At 39.0% G+C, this 18,766-nt stretch overlaps 1 protein-coding gene across 2 annotated transcripts in view; it reads right to left on the reverse strand.

The window, feature by feature from the left end:
• The window catches only part of RNLS (renalase, FAD dependent amine oxidase), a 276,260-nt gene that overhangs the window by 51,578 nt on the left and 205,916 nt on the right, over positions 1-18,766 (reverse strand). For both annotated transcript variants that reach the window (XM_019952914.2, XM_019952915.2), the window contains exon 5: positions 11,832-12,005. In XM_019952914.2, coding sequence (XP_019808473.2) covers positions 11,832-12,005 — 174 coding nt within the window. The remainder of the gene's footprint in view (positions 1-11,831; positions 12,006-18,766) is intronic.

Here is an 18,766-nt window from a genome sequence, read left to right on the forward strand (position 1 = left end):
CTCAGAGGGCAGGCAGAACACAAAGCTGGAAAGCTGGCACAGAAAGGGACCCACACATAGAAAGTTGAAGATTCTCTTCTTAGCGTGGATGCTATACAAATCTGCAATTTGCTCACGGAAATGCCAGATAACTGTGGACTCCAGACTTTCTTTACACTTTTGTTCACTGCTTCTTGGACATTTCATGACTTACTATTTGCATTAATTGAATTTTTTAGCAGCTCCAGGAGGAGAAGGCAATGGCACCGCATTCCAGTACTCTTGCCTGGAAAATCCCATGGATGGAGGAGCCTGGAAGGCTGCAGTCCATGGGGTTGCTAAGAGTCGGGCACGACAGAGCGACTTCACTTTCACTTTTCACTTTCATGCATTGGAGAAAGAAATGGCAACCCACTCCAGTGTTCTTGCCTGGAGAATCCCAGGGACAGTGGAGCCTGGTGGGCTGCCATCTATGGGGTCCCACAGAGTCGGACACGACTGAAGCGACTTAGCAGCAGCAGCAGCAGCTCCAGGAGAAAGTTAAATAATAGGCCATGCTAAAGCTTCTAATTTTTTCATGAATTGAAATGTTCCATAGTCTCCAACTTTCATTTCCTCATCTAAAGAAAGAAGATTGTTAGGCTTGTGTTGACAAAAGATCTTAGGTCTTAAGCATCCTTAAAAATGATCATAATATTGTCATGAGGCAACATGACTCTCCCCAGTTTTGATCATACATGTGAGTTGATGCTCTCTGTACCATATATATCAGTGCAACCATTTATATTTATGAGGACTCTTAGCTGACCTCAAGTCACTAGTCCAAAAAAGCCTCATGTATCGATTTTTTTCAAAATTTCTCATTTGAGTAAACTTCGTAAAATGTTGTTTCGTGAGGGCAGAGTCTATAGCATCCTCATTTCCTAGCACACTGCCCAGCAAACAGAGGCATCCGATACACATTTGTAAATACTTCTTTAACTGAATAGACTGAGAATGGAGAACATATAAATGAAATATTTGTGAATTCAATTTTTCTGAAAGAAATGCCTATAAATTTTTTTCCCCAGTAATATACTCCTTAGGATATTTTTAAGGTTTAATTTTGTTGTTATATATTTATATATATATCATTTCCACTTTCACACAAAAATTTTTTTTTCCCAGTAATATACTCCTTGGGATATTTTTAAGGTTTAATTTTGTTGTTATATATTTATATATAACATTTTCCACTTTCCACATTTTCCACTTTCTCTCTGTCTCTGGCACTGATTTTCATACTGAGTTCACTTGCTTGGCAAGGGGGAGGACAAGTGTTATCATGAATATAAATCTTTCCCAGTGAGGATAGCCTGATAGGGAAATCAGAGATTGAAAGGGATCTTTTTGTTTTTACTTTGTGTGCAGATGTTCTTACAAAATGAATTATTTCATTTTCTAAAGAAAACCCATTTTTGATTTTCAAAGTGGCAAATGTTATGTGAAATAAGATTCATCTACTTTATAATTTGTACCAGTTACCTTAAATGACAGCATATGAGTACTCATTTTTATGTATATATATGTACATTATTTTATATAAGTACATTCATACATCACACACATACATGTATACATACATACATATGTATACACATACATACATATTTTTTTCTTCCTGAGAGAACATCTCAAGATTTGACATTACAGTCATGTGATACTCTGTGGCATTGTAATAGTGAGATGGATATTTGTAATTAGTACTTGACTGCTATTTATTAAACTGCCTTAATGGATTTATATGGACAGCATCAGTTACATAATTGAATTACAAATGACTATGTCCATGATACAAAAGACACAATATTATGAATTTTGTAACTGGTTACTGCTTGCTATTTTAAGATGATGATTACTATTTTATCTGCAAGCTGGGTTTCCGGAATTGATATTTTAAAACAAAAGTCTGAACTGGAAACCTGATAGTTTTTCATCATCACAGTGCTTTTCTTTTCCTTCCCGCCATGTTTTCTTTCCCTTTTCCTTTTTGTTCTACTTAGAAAGTGTTACCTATCTGGACTGCATTTTCTGAAAGTTTAAGGACAAATAACTCCATAGTGTTTCAAATGCAAACACAGACATTTCATGTGTCAACTGTATGGCTATTGCTTAGTTAGGATAATCATGACCTCTCCTCTTAAGTTAACACAGGAAAGTACCGAAAGTGTTAGTCACTCAGTTGTGTCCGACTCTTCCAGGCTCCTCTGTCCATGGAATTCTCCAGGCAAGAATGCTGGAGCGGGGAGCCATTCCCTTCTCCAGGAGATCTTCCTGGCCCAGGGATCAAACCCAGGTCTCCTGCATTGCAGGCAGATTCTTTACTGTCTGAGCCACCAAGGAAGCCCAAGTGAACATAAGGTGACTGGGTTTATGACCCCAAGCCTACCTCAATTATCTACAGAACGTTGTATTATGCTCTTATCTTTTATAGAGTTGATATAACAAACAGCTATATGGAATAATCTTTCTATATCTTTTGTAAAAGAGCCTTTAAATGCATTATATTACTGTTTGTTACTCAAAGATCCTAACAATACAACTCTTGCATGTACAAATTCCATGCAATGAAAAAGTTGTTCACTTTTCTTTTTGGCTGAGTCGGATTGTTTCCTTTAATGAGATATGGAATGCCATGTAGTTATGGTCATTGGACATCACATTTCTAGAGTTGCAAACTATTAATTTCTTCGTGGTCATTAACATGCTTTTAGATGGTGAAAAGAGAAGGATGCTAAAATTCTGACCAATTATTTGAGGGTGAGTCAAATATTTTATTTATTTAAGCTACCCCAACTCCTATCTGTCTTGGTAACATAGGGTTTCATTCACTTAAGTTAGGCTTTTATGTTTATGCCTTTTGCTTTGGAGAATATGATATCTAAATTAGAGATTAGAATTACTAATTATAATATTAGGTACATAGGAATGGACATTATTTGCTAAACGTTATATGAAGCTCTTAATATGTTTGAGCCATCTTCAACATTTTAGGGTTGGTATTATTTTCCTCATTCTATTGATAAGTGAGCAGACAGTTTAAGTAATTTGTCCAAGGTCTTACAGCTAGTAAGTGGTAGAACTGAGTTTAATATAGGAAGTTTGACTCCTGTCCAATTTGACTCCAAATATAAGATGCTGGGAAGGACTCAGAGATCTTCTTAGGGATATAAAACTATATATATAGTTTTGAGTTATATATAGCTTAGGAGCTCTGTTCCAAAGCTCCTAAATCCTTTGGAATTTCCTGGCTGACAGAAGTGTCTTTGTTCTAATGAAGCAACTCTTGGTGGGCTCCTGGTTGGCTTCAGGATGGGGGTTGGTCAGCAGAAAGACCAAGCCATGATTATAAGCCTAGAACTTTCAGCCCCACTCCTTATCCTCCAGGAAGGGAGAGGAGCTATATTTGAGTTCATGATCGATCGTGCCTGTGTGTTGAAGCCTCCATAAAACTCTCAATAGTATGTGGTTCAGAGGGCTTCTGGTGAACACATCATTCCTGGAGGAGTACATCCCAACTCCTCAGGGAGATACAGTCCTGTACATAGGACCTTCCTGAACCTCCCTTGTGTACCTCTTTATCTGGTGTGTGCTATACTATATTTTTGTGTGTGTGTGTGTGTGTGTATGTGCTCAGTCACTTCAGTCACATCCAAATCTTTGTGACTGGACTGTAGCCTGCCAGGCTACAGTTCATGGGGTTCTCCAGGAAAGAATACTGGAGTGGGTTGCCATACCTTCCTCTAGGGGAATCTTCCTGACCCAGGGATTAAACCCATGTCTCTTATGTCTCCTGCATTGGCAGTTGGGTTCTTTACCACTAGTGCCACCAGGGAAGCCCATCTTATCCTTTATTATACCATAAACCGGTACGTATAAGTAAGTATTTCCCCAAGTTCTGTGACCCATACTAGCAACTTATCAAATGCAAGGAGGGGTCATGGGAACACAGGTCAACAGCTTGAAATGTGCAATCTGAAGTGGTATCTGAAGTGGAGGTGGCCTTGTGGGATTGAATCCTTTGCCTGTGGGCTCTGCTGCTAACTCCTTAAGGACAGTGTCAGAACTGAATTGACTTGTAGGGCATCAAGTAGGAGTCGCAGAATTGCTTGAGGTGTGGAAAACCCACACATCTGGTGTCAGAAGTGTTGTGAGTGTGATAGTAGAGTGAAAGTAAAGGAGAAACACACAGGGAGTGTGTTTTCTACACAGGATGTAAATGTATGTCACTTATCCCACGGCTCCATATGCCCTCTGCATGACACACATTGCCAGTTGTTGGTAAAGTCATTTTCTACTGAGTCCAGAGCCAACCATGGAATTGCTCTTAGTTTCTGCCCCAGGTAATGACTGTCTGTTGAATGAATGGAACTTGTGTTGAAATCTATTTGTCATCTATGTAGGTCTAATGAAGCTCTTTCACAGAAAGATTTATCTTAAGTGCTGTAGTAGAAACTTGCTAGATGTTCATCAACCTGCTTTTTTACTCTTCCTACATACGTGGGTAGACTACAATTCCAGCTTCCCTTCCAAACAGGTGTGGCCATGTAACTGTTCTAACCAACAGAATGTAAGCCCTCCTGATGTGTGCTAAAAGCACCCTGCATGCTCTCCTCTGTTCTTTCTCTTAACCACTGATTTGATTTCTATGAGCACAGTAACTCTGTAAGCCACCTGATGAAGTTGGCAGAGTCAAAAGATGGAAGGAGTCTGGGTCTCTGAATAACCTCTCTGATGAAAGCTACCCATTAATCATAAACATCTGTTTGGGTCTTATGGGAATAAGAATCAAACTTCTGTTATGCTTAGACTACTCAACTTTTTGTGTGTTTGTTACAAAAATTAATGCTACAAAACAAAGGTCATACAAGATAACATCATTATCATGTTTCAGAGCCAGAATTTGAATCTGAGTCTTCAAATTCTTCCCACAATGATAATCTTACTGATAATTTAAAAAATTATCCATGTTAATGATAATTGTTTGTTGTTAAGTTGTTAAGTCATGTCAAACTCTTTTGTGACCTCATGGACTGTAGCCTGCCAGGCTCCTCTGACCATGGGTTTCTTCAGGAAAGAATACTGCAGTCGGTTGCCATTTCTGTCTGCAGAGAATCTTCCCAATGGATTGAACCTGAGTTGCCTGCATTGGTAGGCAGGTTTTTTACCACTGAGCCACCAGGGAAGCCATTAATGATAATTAATATTACCTTATTTCAGACTGTATTTCAACTTAAATTGTCTCCGGTTACAAACCCACCAAGTTTTGAGTTTATCTGCAACAAGTCTTCTTCTACCTCTAAAAGACTCAGTGTCTTCCCACTGATGACTTCAGTGACTTACACATCCTCTCATCTGGCCTACGATTCCTGCCCAGGCATGAAGTAAAAACGGTGACATCAAGTCAGATGACTTCAAGATACCTAACCATGGAATATCTTATTTAGGCACCAAACCTGCAAATATCCCACAGAAATTGTTCCCCAGCACACACTTGGGAAAGTCTGACTTGATGCCACCATTTGTGCTTTCCAAGGTGAGAAGGTGTCTTTTCTACAGGAATGTCTTTTAATAGGATAAGAGGTACTGAGATTCTCTAAAATAGGGGTCAAGTCAGTAGCATTTTGCACACTTGATGACAGAGTCCCCTCCTAAAGAGCATATCAAGGACCTGATGTTCCATTGAACTTATTTTGGAAAGCACAATCCTAAGTATATTGAGTCATACTCGTAATCATCGGGATGGGTCTAATACTTGGAATTTAGCTCCTCTTTTCCCAAGGAGACTTTTGTTTCTGGTTCGTGTACTGTCTATTCCTGACACTTGACAAATGATTACTCCTTGACCTTTGTCAGGTTTGGGCTGCTAACCCTTTACCCTCTGGCTCTCTTCAAGCTTGACAGCAGATTGTATTTTGTGAACTCAACTGTGCCACCCTTCGTCTATTTTGTTGCTTCCCTACCTGACAGAATACAAATGTTCCCCTTCTTTTGTTAAGTATGTGTGTTTATAGTATGAATTTTTGGTTCAATCAAACACCCCCAAATAAAGGATGGAGTTGGGTAGTGTTAGTAACTAAAGAGACAATTCTTACTGGTCTACTTAAATACCAGCATAAATAAAACGGAGTGGAGTTACATTATATGGACATTCATATTATGTGAATTCAAATAGATAAACTTAGCACCCTGGCCCCAGAGAGTGAGAAAAAATTGTTTAAATTTATTTATTTATTTTTGGCTATGCTGGGTCATCACTGCTACAGGGGTTTTCCTCTAGTTGCGATGAGCGGGGCCTGCTCTCTAGTTGTAGTGTGTGGGCTTCTCATTTTGGTGGCCTCTCCTGTTGCAAAGCACAGGCTCTAGGCATGTGAGCTTCAGGAGCTGTGTCTTACAGGCTCTAAAGCACAGGCTCAGTAGTTGTGGCCATGGACTTACTTGCGTGTGGGATCCACCTTGACCAAGGATCAAACCCTTGTCTCCTGCTAACAGGGGGCCTCCTATACTTTAACATTTACATAATCCAAAATTAATTTTTCATAAAACTGACAAAGGAAGGAAGGTATTTCTTTGCTGTCTGAAGTGGCATCACCATGGTGCACCATGTAGCAATAACACGGTTCCCAAATACCTGACCCTCAAGCTTTAAAACCGTGTGATTGTTTATGTATTTAAAAAAGTGTTTTGTTTTTTTTCTTTTTGGTATTTCTATGGTTTCAAAGGGCTTCCCAGATGGCACTAGTGGTAAAGAATCTGCCTGCCAATGCAGGAGATGCCAGAACTTGGGTTTGATTCCTGGGTCAGGAAGATCCCCTGGAGGAGGAAACGGCAACCCTCTCCAGTATTCTTGCCTGGAAAATTCCATGGACAGAGGAGCCTGGAGGGCTACAGTCCATGGCATTGCAAAGAGTTGAACATAACTGAGAATGTGTGTGTGTATATATACACGATTTCAAAAGCTGCCCGTCTTGTGAGAATTTATTAATATTCTTATGTTGTACTCTTTCAAGTTTGCATAACTCTGATTTTATAAACTGGCTACTGCATTGTAGTGGTGGGTACTTTCACTTACCATCTTACTCCATTTGCATAGCAATTTACTCTGTTAGGCCGTATGACTTTTATTTCTTTCTTTCCTGTGCACCTTTCATAGTAGAAAATATCACTCTGGTCTACAAATGTAAACTCACAATTTCATCTGGCCTCACTCAAATAAACTGAAATCTATTGAATGTTACCAAAATGGCTATACTGAATTTACTGAACATTAAGTCACTCTTCAAAATATCATGTAGTTTTGAGGTATTTTCAAGATAATTTTGAATATACATGATTCTTATCTTTATGTGTCAACTTTACAACCTTATCTCCCACATGAGACATGAATCTACTTGAAGAGAATGGAAATTATTTGTTGCCAACCCAGCATCACTATTTTCTTCTTTCTTCCCCACAAACTCATATCTTATTCAGGTATCTACTCTTATGTGGGGTGTTTCCCAGGCGGCTTAACAGTAAAGAATCTGCCTGTCAATTCAGGAGACTCAGGAGACACGGATTCAATCCCTGGGTGGACAAGATCCCCTGGAGGATGAAAAGTAAAGGGCAAGCCATTACAGTATTCCTGCCTGGAAAATCCCATGGACAGAGGAGCCCGGTGGGCTAGAGTCCATGGGGCTGCGAAGAGTTGGACATGACTGAGCAACTAAGCACACATGCATGCACTCAAATGACTAAAGGGAAGATGATCCTAATACTAGTTCCAGGAGTAGATCTTGATTTGTCTGTAGGATTGTAATGGTAATCCCACCCCCGCTCGGCAGTGATTGGTTTCAGACTTGTGAGTAACCCACGATGGCCTGTAACACAATTATGACCTATAGTACAAGATAGTCAGTTGAGGGGTTTCTGGAAAGATTTCCTTGATCTCAGAAAAGGACAGAGACAGTAACAGTTCTTATTCCTCCTAAGCATGTTGCTGGGTCTGGATGTGACTCCAACAATTATTGCCATCTTGCTACCACTCCTCTGAGGATCTCAACATTAAGAATGGAAGAGAGTATTTCTCTGATAATGAGTGATGTTGAGCATCTTTTCATGTGTTTGTTAGCCATCTGTTTTTCTTCTTTGGAGAAATGTCTGTTTGGTTCTTTGGCCCATTTTCTGATTGGGTCATTTATTTTTCTGGAATTGAGCTGCAGGAGTTGCTTGTATATTTTTGAGATTAATTCTTTGTCCATTGCTTCGTTTGCTATTATTTTCTCCCATTCTGAAGGCTGTCTTTTCACTTTGCATATAGTTTCCTTCATTGTGCAAAAGCTTTTAAGTTTAATTAGGTCGCATTTGTTTATTTTTGCTTTTATTTCCATTACTTTGGGAGGTGAGTCATAGAGGATCCTGCTGTGATTTATGTTGGAGAGTGTTTTGCCTAAGTTTTCCTCTAGGAGTTTATAGTTTCTGATCTTACGTTTAGATCTTTAATCCATTTTGAGTTTATTTTTGTGTATGGTGTTAGAAAGTGTTCTAGTTTCATTCTTTTACAAGTATTTGACCAGTTTTCCCAGCACCACTTGTTAAAGAGATTGTCTTTTCTCCATTGTATATTCTCGCCTCCTTTGTCAAAGATAAGGTGTCCATAAATGCATAGATTTATCTCTGGGCTTTCTATTTTGTTCCATTGATCTATATTTCTGTCTTTGTGCCAGTACCATACTGTCTTGATGACTGTAGCTTTGCAGTATAGCCTGAAGTCAGGCAGGTTGATTCCTCCAGTTCCATTCTTCTTTCTCAAGATTGCTTTGGCTATTTGAGGTTTGAGGTTCCATCTCATGCCGATAAGAATGGCTGCTATCCAAAAATCTACAAACAATAAATGCTGGAGAGGGTGTGGAGAAAAGGGAATCCTCTTACACTATTGGTAGGAATGCAAACTAGTACAGCCACTATGGAGAACAGTGTGGAGATTCCTTAAAAAACTGGAAATAGAACTGCCTTATGATCCAGCAATCCCACTGCTGGGCATACACACTGAGGAAACCAGAAGGGAAAGAGACACGTGTACCCCAATGTTCATCGCAGCACTGTTTATAATAGCCAGGACATGGAAGCAACCTAGATGTCCATCAGCAGATGAATGGATAAGAAAGCTGTGGTACATATACACAATGGAGTATTACTCAGCCATTAAAAAGAAAACATTTGAATCAGTTCTAATGAGGTGGATGAAACTGGAGCCTATTATTATACACAGTGAAGTAAGCCAGAAAGAAAAACATCAATACAGTATCAGATCAGATCAGTCGCTCAGTCATGTCTGACTCTTTGCGACCCCATGAATCACAGCACACCAGGCCTCCCTGTCCATCACCAACTCCCGGAGTTCACTCAACTCATGTCCATCGAGTCAGTGATGCCATCCAGCCATCTCATCCTCTGTCATCCCCTTCTTCTCTTGCCCCCAATCCCTCCCAGCATCAGGGTCTTTCCCATTGAGTCAACTCTTTGCAGGAGGTGGTCAAAGTACTGGAGTTTCAGCTTTAGCATCATTCCTTCCAAAGAAATCCCAGGGCTGATCTCCTTCAGAATGGTCTGGTTGGATCTCTCGCAGTCCAAGGGACTCTCAAGAGTCTTCTCCAACACCACAGTTCAAAAGCATCAATTCTTCAGCGCTCAGCCTTCTTCACAGTCCAACTCTCACATCCATACATGACCACAGGAAAAACCATAGCCTTGACTAGACAGACCTTTGTTGGTAAAGTAATGTCTCTCTTTTGAATATGCTATCTAGGTTGGTCATAACTTTCCTTCCAAGGAGTAAGCGTCTTTTAATTTCATGGCTGCAGTCACCATCTGCAGTGATTTTGGAGCCCAGAAAAATAAAGTCTGACACTGTTTCCACTGTTTCCCCATCTATTTCCCATGAAGTGATGGGACCGGATGCCATGATCTTCATTTTCTGAATGTTGAGCTTTAAGCCAACTTTTTCACTCTCAACTTTCACCTTCATCAAGAGGCTTTTGAGTTCCTCTTCACTTTCTGCCGTAAGGGTGGTGTCATCTGCATATCTGAGGTTATGGTAACGATAACCCTATATGCAAGACAGCAAAACAGACACAGATGTATAGAACAGTCTTTTGGACTCTGTGGGAGAGGGTGAGGGTGGGATGATCTGAAAGAATAGCATTGAAACATGTATATTATCATATGTGAAACAGATTGCCAGTCCAGGTTTGATGCATGAGACAGGGTGCTCAGGGCTGGTGCACTGGGATGACCCAGAGGGATGGGATGGGGAGGGTGGTGGGAGGGGGGTTCAGGATGGGGAACACATGTACACTCATGGCTGAATCATGTCAATGTATGGCAAAACCACTACAATATTGTACAGTAACTAGCCTCCAGTTAAAATAAATAAATAAATAAAAAGAAAAAACTCTTAGAAAAAAAAGAATGGAAGAGAGCAGAGATGGATAAATCCTAGGTCCTTGAAGATACTGCTCTTTTATTGACTCAATCAGTCACGAAGTCTCCCTAGCTTCTTCCTTCTAATGTATCAGTTAGATTGGGCTGCCATAGACTGGATGGCTTAAACAACAGACATTTACTTCTTTCAGTTCTCGCAAAGGGAAGTTCAAGCTCAAGGTGCCGGTTGATTTGGTTTCTGGTTGAGGACTCTCTTTCTGGCTCACAGACAGAAGGTTTGACATACAACATGAGAAGATAAGGGCTATTTTCCTGTTCTCAGAACAAAGCAGTTGTCGAGTTAAAAATGGTTAATCCATGGCTGTTACAGGGCATTTCATGAACTGCTGATTGTACATATATGCGATATCATGTTAACATAAACAGGCCAGCCCTTAGGGAGTTTTAAGTTATAAAAGAAACATTTTTCTAAGATCATGTGCTCTGATATAAAAACCATACTCCAGCCCAGTTCTGTCATAAAGTTCTGGCAAGCCAAGAGATGTTAGTTTTGGTGATTTTATCAGCAAAACTTTTAACTAATGCTTGATGAAACCATCACTGCACCATAAAACACCATAACAAATTGCAGTGATGATTCTTTTTAAGAATTTACTCATTATAGACCATTACGATTTCTTCCACAAAAAGTAGTATCGTAGTGATCACTACAATTCTACAAATAAGAATATGCTTTTACCTTTATGACCAAAAGGAATGTTAAGTTTATTCTTGCAATTCAAATCTAATTTTACTATCTTCAACAAAAACCGTTGAGTGTAGATTTTATCCTATCCTACTAAAGCTCATATGAAACATTTTACCTATTATTTTAGTTACATTGTATACAAAGTAATTTTATGTAGTCTTCTAGATGAACATTAAATAAATAAAATTATATCGAAGTGAAGGATTTTCATAATATAGTAAAATTCACTTTTTATAACTAGCCTGGGAAGTGGAAAGAGCAGCACTCATCAAATTTTAAAAACAAAACCAAATAAACAAAAAACAAACTCCATCAAGGAACAAATGATGAGAGATCCATTTGCATATAGATGGATCCATATTAAAGCAATAGAAACTTGGGCCATTTTGAAACCTTAAACCTTCTGACACTATTTTCATAAACTCAAGTAATACAAACCATGTGGTGAATGATTTTCTGAAAAACTTTGCTGGTTTCACTGTGTATTTTATTATTGGCCAAATGTGACATTAAATTTTATCCCCCGTGGCTTGGAGTTAAATGCTTGCTCTGTTCAGAATGGCAACACACAATTAAACAGCATTTTTCATGATCTACATCCACCATTGTTACTGTATTTAAGGGAAATAATGGGGGTACTGACCTATATTGCGTTTCTTATTATCAATGGAGATGAAGCGAATGCAGGGATTACTGGTGATGTACCGCCCAGCCCAAGGGACATCAATCTTCGTGCCAGCTTCATAAAAGAGGCCCAGAGCGTAGCGGGAGGAGTAGCTCACAGACTCCAGTTGCTGCCTTTGGCATTCACTAATTACTGTGGAAGAAAAAGTACAGGGCATCAGACTTGAAAATATCATCTTTCCTTTCAGTACATCAAATACCACACTCCTTTAAACCAGTTCCAACTGTTTTTACTGACTCCATCTCACTTACGACGAATTTTGAAAGGTAATGTAAAATAGCATCAGCTCTTATTTCTTCGCAGAATGATTACTGTCCTTGGCACACTCGTTCTCATCACACTGAAGGTCCAAACTCTTTAGACTGGCATTTAAAATGTCTCTGAGTCTGACACTAAGTTGTTTTTCTAGCTTTGTATCCTAGTAATTATCCTGGGACTGGCTGGCAACATTGCAACATGATAGATCCCATACACTGAGCACTCACTGTGGGTCAGGGTCTTTGCCAAACATGTAACACGAGGATTTCACTCTATCCAGCAACCACCATACAAGGTAGGTATTATTCCCATGTTATAGGAGGAGACTAATGATTCATCTCATGATCTCTTAAGTTCTTCCATGTCATGCAGTCATTTGCTTATCATCTTTCTGCCAGTCGATTAGCATAGTTTCTGGAGCACAGGGACTATACCTTAGTATTTTTTGTTACAGTCCTCTACCCTACTCATTTCAAAAATACAAAGGATGAACGTATAGAGGGATAGAAAGGCAAACAAGACATGCAAAATTAGTTAAAATGTACTTTGCCAACAAAGGTCCATCTAGTCAAGGCTATGGTTTTTCCTGTGGTCATGTATGGATGTGAGAGTTGGACTGTGAAGAAGGCTGGGCACCAAAGAATTGATGCTTTTGAACTGTGGTGTTGGAGAAGACTCTTGAGAGTCCCTTGGACTGCAAGGAGATCCAACCAGTCCATTCTGAAGGAGATCAGCCCTGGGATTTCTTTGGAAGGAATGATGCTAAAGCTGAAACTCCAGTACTTCGGCCACCTCATGTGAAGAGTTGATTCATTGGAAAAGACCCTGATGCTGGGAGGGATTGGGGGCAGAAGGAGAAGGGGACGACAGAGGATGAGATGGCTGGATGGCATCACTGACTCGATGGATGTGAGTCTGGGTCAACTCCGGGAGTTGGTGATGGACAGGGAGGCCTGGCGTACTGCGATTCATGGGGTTGCAAAGAGTCGGACATGACTGAGCGACTGATCTGATCTGATCTGAGGAGGTAAATAATCAGAAAATGGAAAAATACTGGGAAATGAATTAGGTAGGTTTGGGTTCAAAACCCAACTCTACCACTTAGTAGGTAGGTGACCCTGGTCAAGCTATTAATACTTATTCTAACTATAGTTCTCGTCTATAAGTGGCAAAAATAGGGTGCATTAGTCTGTTGTGAGGATTACATGAATAATGCATATCACAATGCATGGCATATGTGTTCATTATTTTTTTCTATTACAGAGAGAAAAATATTTAGTAAAATGGGACAATGTTCTATCTTGGGATGAAAAAGGAAATATCACCCTCCCTTATGTTTTAATCTCCATCTTCAGTCTTCCTATCTTTAAGAGTCTCAGGGAGCTTCTTGTTTATGTATTTGTGTTATTAATTTGAGTTTCAGAGAAGGCCATAGCTCTATTCTGAAGGCATAAGGCAAGCCAGTTCAGAAATGGAACATATGAAAAATTATCATTTAATTGGTGAAAAATATCCTAATCTAGTAGGCAAACCTCAAGGATTGTGATGCTCTTGCTGCTAAGTCATTTCAGTCATGTCTGACTCTTTGCAACCATAGCCCGCCAGGCTTCTCTGTCCATGGGATTCTCCAGGCAAAAATACTGGAGTGGATTGCCATGCCCTCTTCAAAGGAATCTTCCCAACCCAGGGATCGAACCTGTGTCTCTGGTGTTTTCCTGCACTCACAGGCCAGTTCTTTACCACTAGAGCTACCTGGGAAGACACCTGGGAAGGATGGGATAACTTTAGCTAAACCTTAGAGAAGTGGCTTTTGGAGGAAGACAGAAGGTAAGAAGGGTATTCAATAAATTATTTAAGCACAGTAATAATCCTAAACATTATCACAGCATATTCTTGGCCACAAAACACTTTTAGAACCAAGACTTCATTTAATCTTCACAAAATCCCTGCAAGATAGATGATTTTGCCATCCTAATTTTATATCTCTATGAAGCTGAGATTCAGAGAGGTTAAGTAACTTGCCCTAGGTTACACAGCTTCCAAGTTTGTGTGGCCAAGATGAAGCAAGAATTCCCGCACTGGAGTCATGCATATCTTCATCACGTCCACACTTCCCTTCTAGATCTGTAAGTCTGAGCTTCAAGATGAACTTTAGCATTGCTTTCTCCTCTGACATTACCGGTTACTTTGCACTCAGAAGTAAAAGCCATCGTTCCCTTTAACCATCATTTTCTGTCTTAATGAAAGATTTAATTAATTGATAAATGAATGATCTTCTGACACTGGCCTTGTTACACTCGTATCCTGGGCTTCATTTTATTATTTAACCTACTTTTGGAGCTATGGGGCCTGATATTATGCTTACTGCTTTTCTTAATGAAAACACAGATCTTCAGAAATCATAAAATATTCTCACTAGGAAGAGAGAGGAGGAGATGAAGGAGACTCATACTAGCAGGTGAGCATATGCTATGCACGTGAGGGTTTATCATGGTTTCCCATTTTTTTTTTTCAATTAAAAAAATAAACCAACAAAACTGTGAAATCAGCTATTTTAGCAACTGAAAGGGCTTAAAACTCTCCCTTTTTAAAAAAGAAACATATTTTTTTCTTTGTACAAAAATGGAAGGGTCAACTAGGTTGACAACCAAACTGGACCTTTTCCTCCCCTGCCACACACATTAGTACATTTAGCTAGTTTTTAGACAAGCTGCCAAGTAGCAAATCCCACTGGGCAGCCTTTTGAAAAGGTAATTGATATCTATATAGAAACAGAGATTAACCTTAGACACCCTTGTCTGCTCCAGGGGCTCTACAATTCATTCTGAGAACAGGGAGGCAAGACTTTTGACTGAAACAATCTCAATTTCTATACAGATTCACTTACAAATAATTGTATCTTCTGGGCCTGGAAAGTTTTTGATTGTTGCAGGATCTAACAGAGTGGTTTTATTTTGTTTGAAAATTTTTGTAATGCAAAATGCTGGAGGGAGCTGCCCTAGGTCCTAAATATATACATTTTGGCAAGGAAAAGAAATGAGTTTTTTACTATCATGTATTTAAAAGGGCCACAAAATCAAGAATCATGTAAAAGTGCTTGATTCCAATATAATAAAACTTTACCTGGATGTCACTCTCAATTCTAAACCACTAGAATTATATTATCTTTGTAATTATACACACACAAACACATGTGCATATACAGTATATATATATATATATATATATATATAATTAATATAATTTATGGCTATCTAATGTAAATAAAGTGACTGTAAGTTGTATTGAAAGGGATAGTTTATAGTTTACATTCATATTTCTGTCAGTTAGGAGAACTGTTCTTATTCCATTCTCCTTGTGCCAATGCCAGTGTGTACATGAGTACATGTGGGCTTGGGGGAGGGGAAGAACAGAAGAGGGAAGGAGAGAGAAACAGAGGACCTGAATGCTACTCCTGAATAAATTAAGTACATATTTCATTTCATTTTTTTGTTTCTTAAACGCTATGCTTTTTCCAGTAGTCATGTACGGATGCTAGAGTTGGACCACAGAGAAGACTGAGCGCTGAAGAACTGATGCTGTCAAAATGTGGTGTTGGAGAAGACTTTTGAGAGTCCCTTGGACAGCAAGGAGATCAAACCAGTCAATCCTAAAGGAACTCAACCCTGAATATACATTGGAAGGATTGATGCTGAAGTTAAAGCTCCAATATTTTGGCCACCTGATGTGAAGAACTGACTCACTGGAAAAGATCCTGATGCAGGGCAAGACTGAAGGCAAAAGGAGAAGGGGGCGGCAGAGGATGAGATAGTTAGATGGCATACCAGCTCAATGGACATGAATCTGAGCAAACTCTGGGAGACAGTGGAGGACAGAGGAGCCTGCATTCTGCAGTCCATGGGGTCGCAAACAGTCAGACACAATTTAGCGATTGAGCAATGACAACACACTTTATCTATTCTACTACTGATAGACATTTGGATTGTTTGCAGTTTTGACAATTACAAATGTAACATAAAGAACATATGTATATGCTTCTCTTGTGTATCACTAGGGATTCCTTGATCATGGAACAAAGTGGGATATATTCTACTCTTTTGGAATGATAGAGATCAATCTCTTCAAAACAAATCCTTGGGCCCAGGAGTCTTCCTAATGAAAGTATTTTATGATTTCTGAAGGCCTGTTTTTTAAAAAAAAAAAAAAATAATGTATTCACCTGAATTTCTCCTTACTGAAGGCTGATGTCTTCTGTCACAACAATGAATATTTCAATAGTAATAGTAAAACAAATACCTTTTAGCATTTGTTTGATATTTATTATCGATACTGTAGTTAATGGTAAATGCTATATTGATGGGAAATCTGTGCTCACAGCAGTAACCTCCTTCTAGAAGTTTTTTTGTTTATAGCCAATTATAGAGGATGGCTAATTTCCCAATTTGTTACCATATATGAAGAATTTCAGCTCAGGGACAGTTGAAGTTAGGAAGTCAGTTTTGTAGTATAATTATTTAAGCTCTCCATCAGTGGATACTGGCTACTCTTGATTTACTTATTATTGTTTTATCTTTTATGTTGAATTCCAAGAATGTCAAGAAGTTTTAGGCACAAATTCATTCTTAATCTTTGACCATCTAATTCTGTAGGTACATGAAACCAACAGTATTTTAGCTGAATAGCTGGTTGTTCTTTACTCAAAGTGGATGTAGAAATAGCGCTGAAAGATCCATTTTCCATATATAATTCTCCTAGCAGGCCAGTAGAGTCTAAACTTCTACCAATCATGGGTCATTCCTTTTGTGTAAAAGCATCACAGAAGCAGTCTCATTTCATTTCACCTGGAATAAACTGAACGTTCACGTGGATTCTATGGGTATTGAAGTCATCACGCCTGGAAGCACATTTTCAAAAATAGCTTTGGCAAGCAATAAATCTAAAGTTTACTGGGGACAGACTTCAGCAGTTGTATCTGTGTGAGATTTCCCCAGGGAAATATTTCTTCCATCCTGAGAGGTATCTCCGGAGTTAGAAAAATTTGGGTTTGAAATCTGGCTCTGACCCAGAATCTGTGTGACCTTGGTCAAATTGCTCAATCCCCCTAAGCATCTGCTTTCCTATAAAATGAGAATGAGAACAGTGCTGCCCTTAAAGGATTGTTAAGAAAATTAAATGAGATAATATCAAGTGCTTAGCATAATGCCTAACATATAAGTGTACCGCAAAAACCCAGCACTGCAGTTCTTAAATTTATATACCTTTCGAGGTGTCTATATATAAAGTATAACATACTTTAGAAAAAGTTTTTTGAAGCCTTTAGAGGCAATATCCTAAGTGTCAAGCACATCAAGATAATACTAAATCAAAGATATCTCTTTGGTAGGTAAAGTATACATACTGGGTACACTTCACTTTTCAGAGCAGATGGTAAGAAAACAAAACATTGCTTTGAAAAGTAAGATGTATTAAAGATTCTAAAACCATTTCAGATAATAGTTTTTGAAAAATTAAAATAAACCATGGACTTCTTTAGCTATCTAATCTAGAATGCTGTTTGAAGATTTATCTTTTGAAAGTAATGAAAACCCATATTTTGTATCATCATTATCCTAGTACACTGGCATTACATTTTCCTAATCCTATTCCTAGCCCAGGACTATATAAAAAAGGAAGGTGCCGAAAAAATAGGCTTCCCTGTATTATCAAAAAGAAAAGTATCTTTATTAAAAATTTAAGATTAAGCTGGTTTCACACTCATGTTTAGGGAGAATGCTAATCATTATCTGAATACAGGTACATAAAAACTTTAACAGGTACATTCCACCTAGTTGCTACACATAGCTGTTTTCTGGGGGGGATGGAGGGAGTAATTCAGTTCAGTTCAATCACTCAGTCAAGTCCGACTCTTTGCAACCCCAATGACTGCAGCACGCCAGGCCTCCCTGTCCATCACCAACTCCTGGAGTTTACTCAAATTCATGTTCATTGAGTCAGTGATGCCATCCAACCATCTGATCCTCTGTCGTCCCCTTCTCCTCCCACCTTCAATCACTCTCAGCATCAGGGTCTTTTCAAGTGAATCAGCTCTTCGTATCAGGTGGCCAAAGTATTGGAGTTTCAGCTTCAGCATCAGTCCTTCCAAAGAATATTCAGGACTGATTTCCTTTAGGATGGACTGGTTGGATCTCCTTGCTGTCCAAGGGACTCTCAAGAGTCTTCTCCAACACCACAGTTCAAAAGTATCAATTTGTCGGTGCTTAGCTTTCTTTATAGTCCAATTCTCACATCCATAGATGACTACTAGAAAAACCATAGCTTTGACTAGATGGACCTTTGTTGGCAAAATAATGTCTCTGCTTTTTAATATGCTGTCGAGGTAGGTCATAACTTTTTTTCCAAGGAGCATCTTTTAGTTTCATGGCTGCAGTCATCATCTGCAGTGATTTTGGAGCCCCCCTAAATAAAGCCTGTCACTGTTTCCAAAGTTTCCCCATCTATTTGCCATGGAGTGATGGGACTGGATGCTATGATATTAGTTTTCTGAATGTTGAGTTTTAAGCCAACTTTTCACTCTCCTCTTTCACTTTCAACAAGAGGCTCCTTAGTTCTTCTTCGCTTTAGAACACATTAAAAAT

The sequence above is a fragment of the Bos indicus genome, chromosome 26 (genome assembly GCF_029378745.1).
Source record: "Bos indicus isolate NIAB-ARS_2022 breed Sahiwal x Tharparkar chromosome 26, NIAB-ARS_B.indTharparkar_mat_pri_1.0, whole genome shotgun sequence".
Classification (NCBI taxonomy): Eukaryota; Metazoa; Chordata; class Mammalia; order Artiodactyla; family Bovidae; genus Bos; species Bos indicus.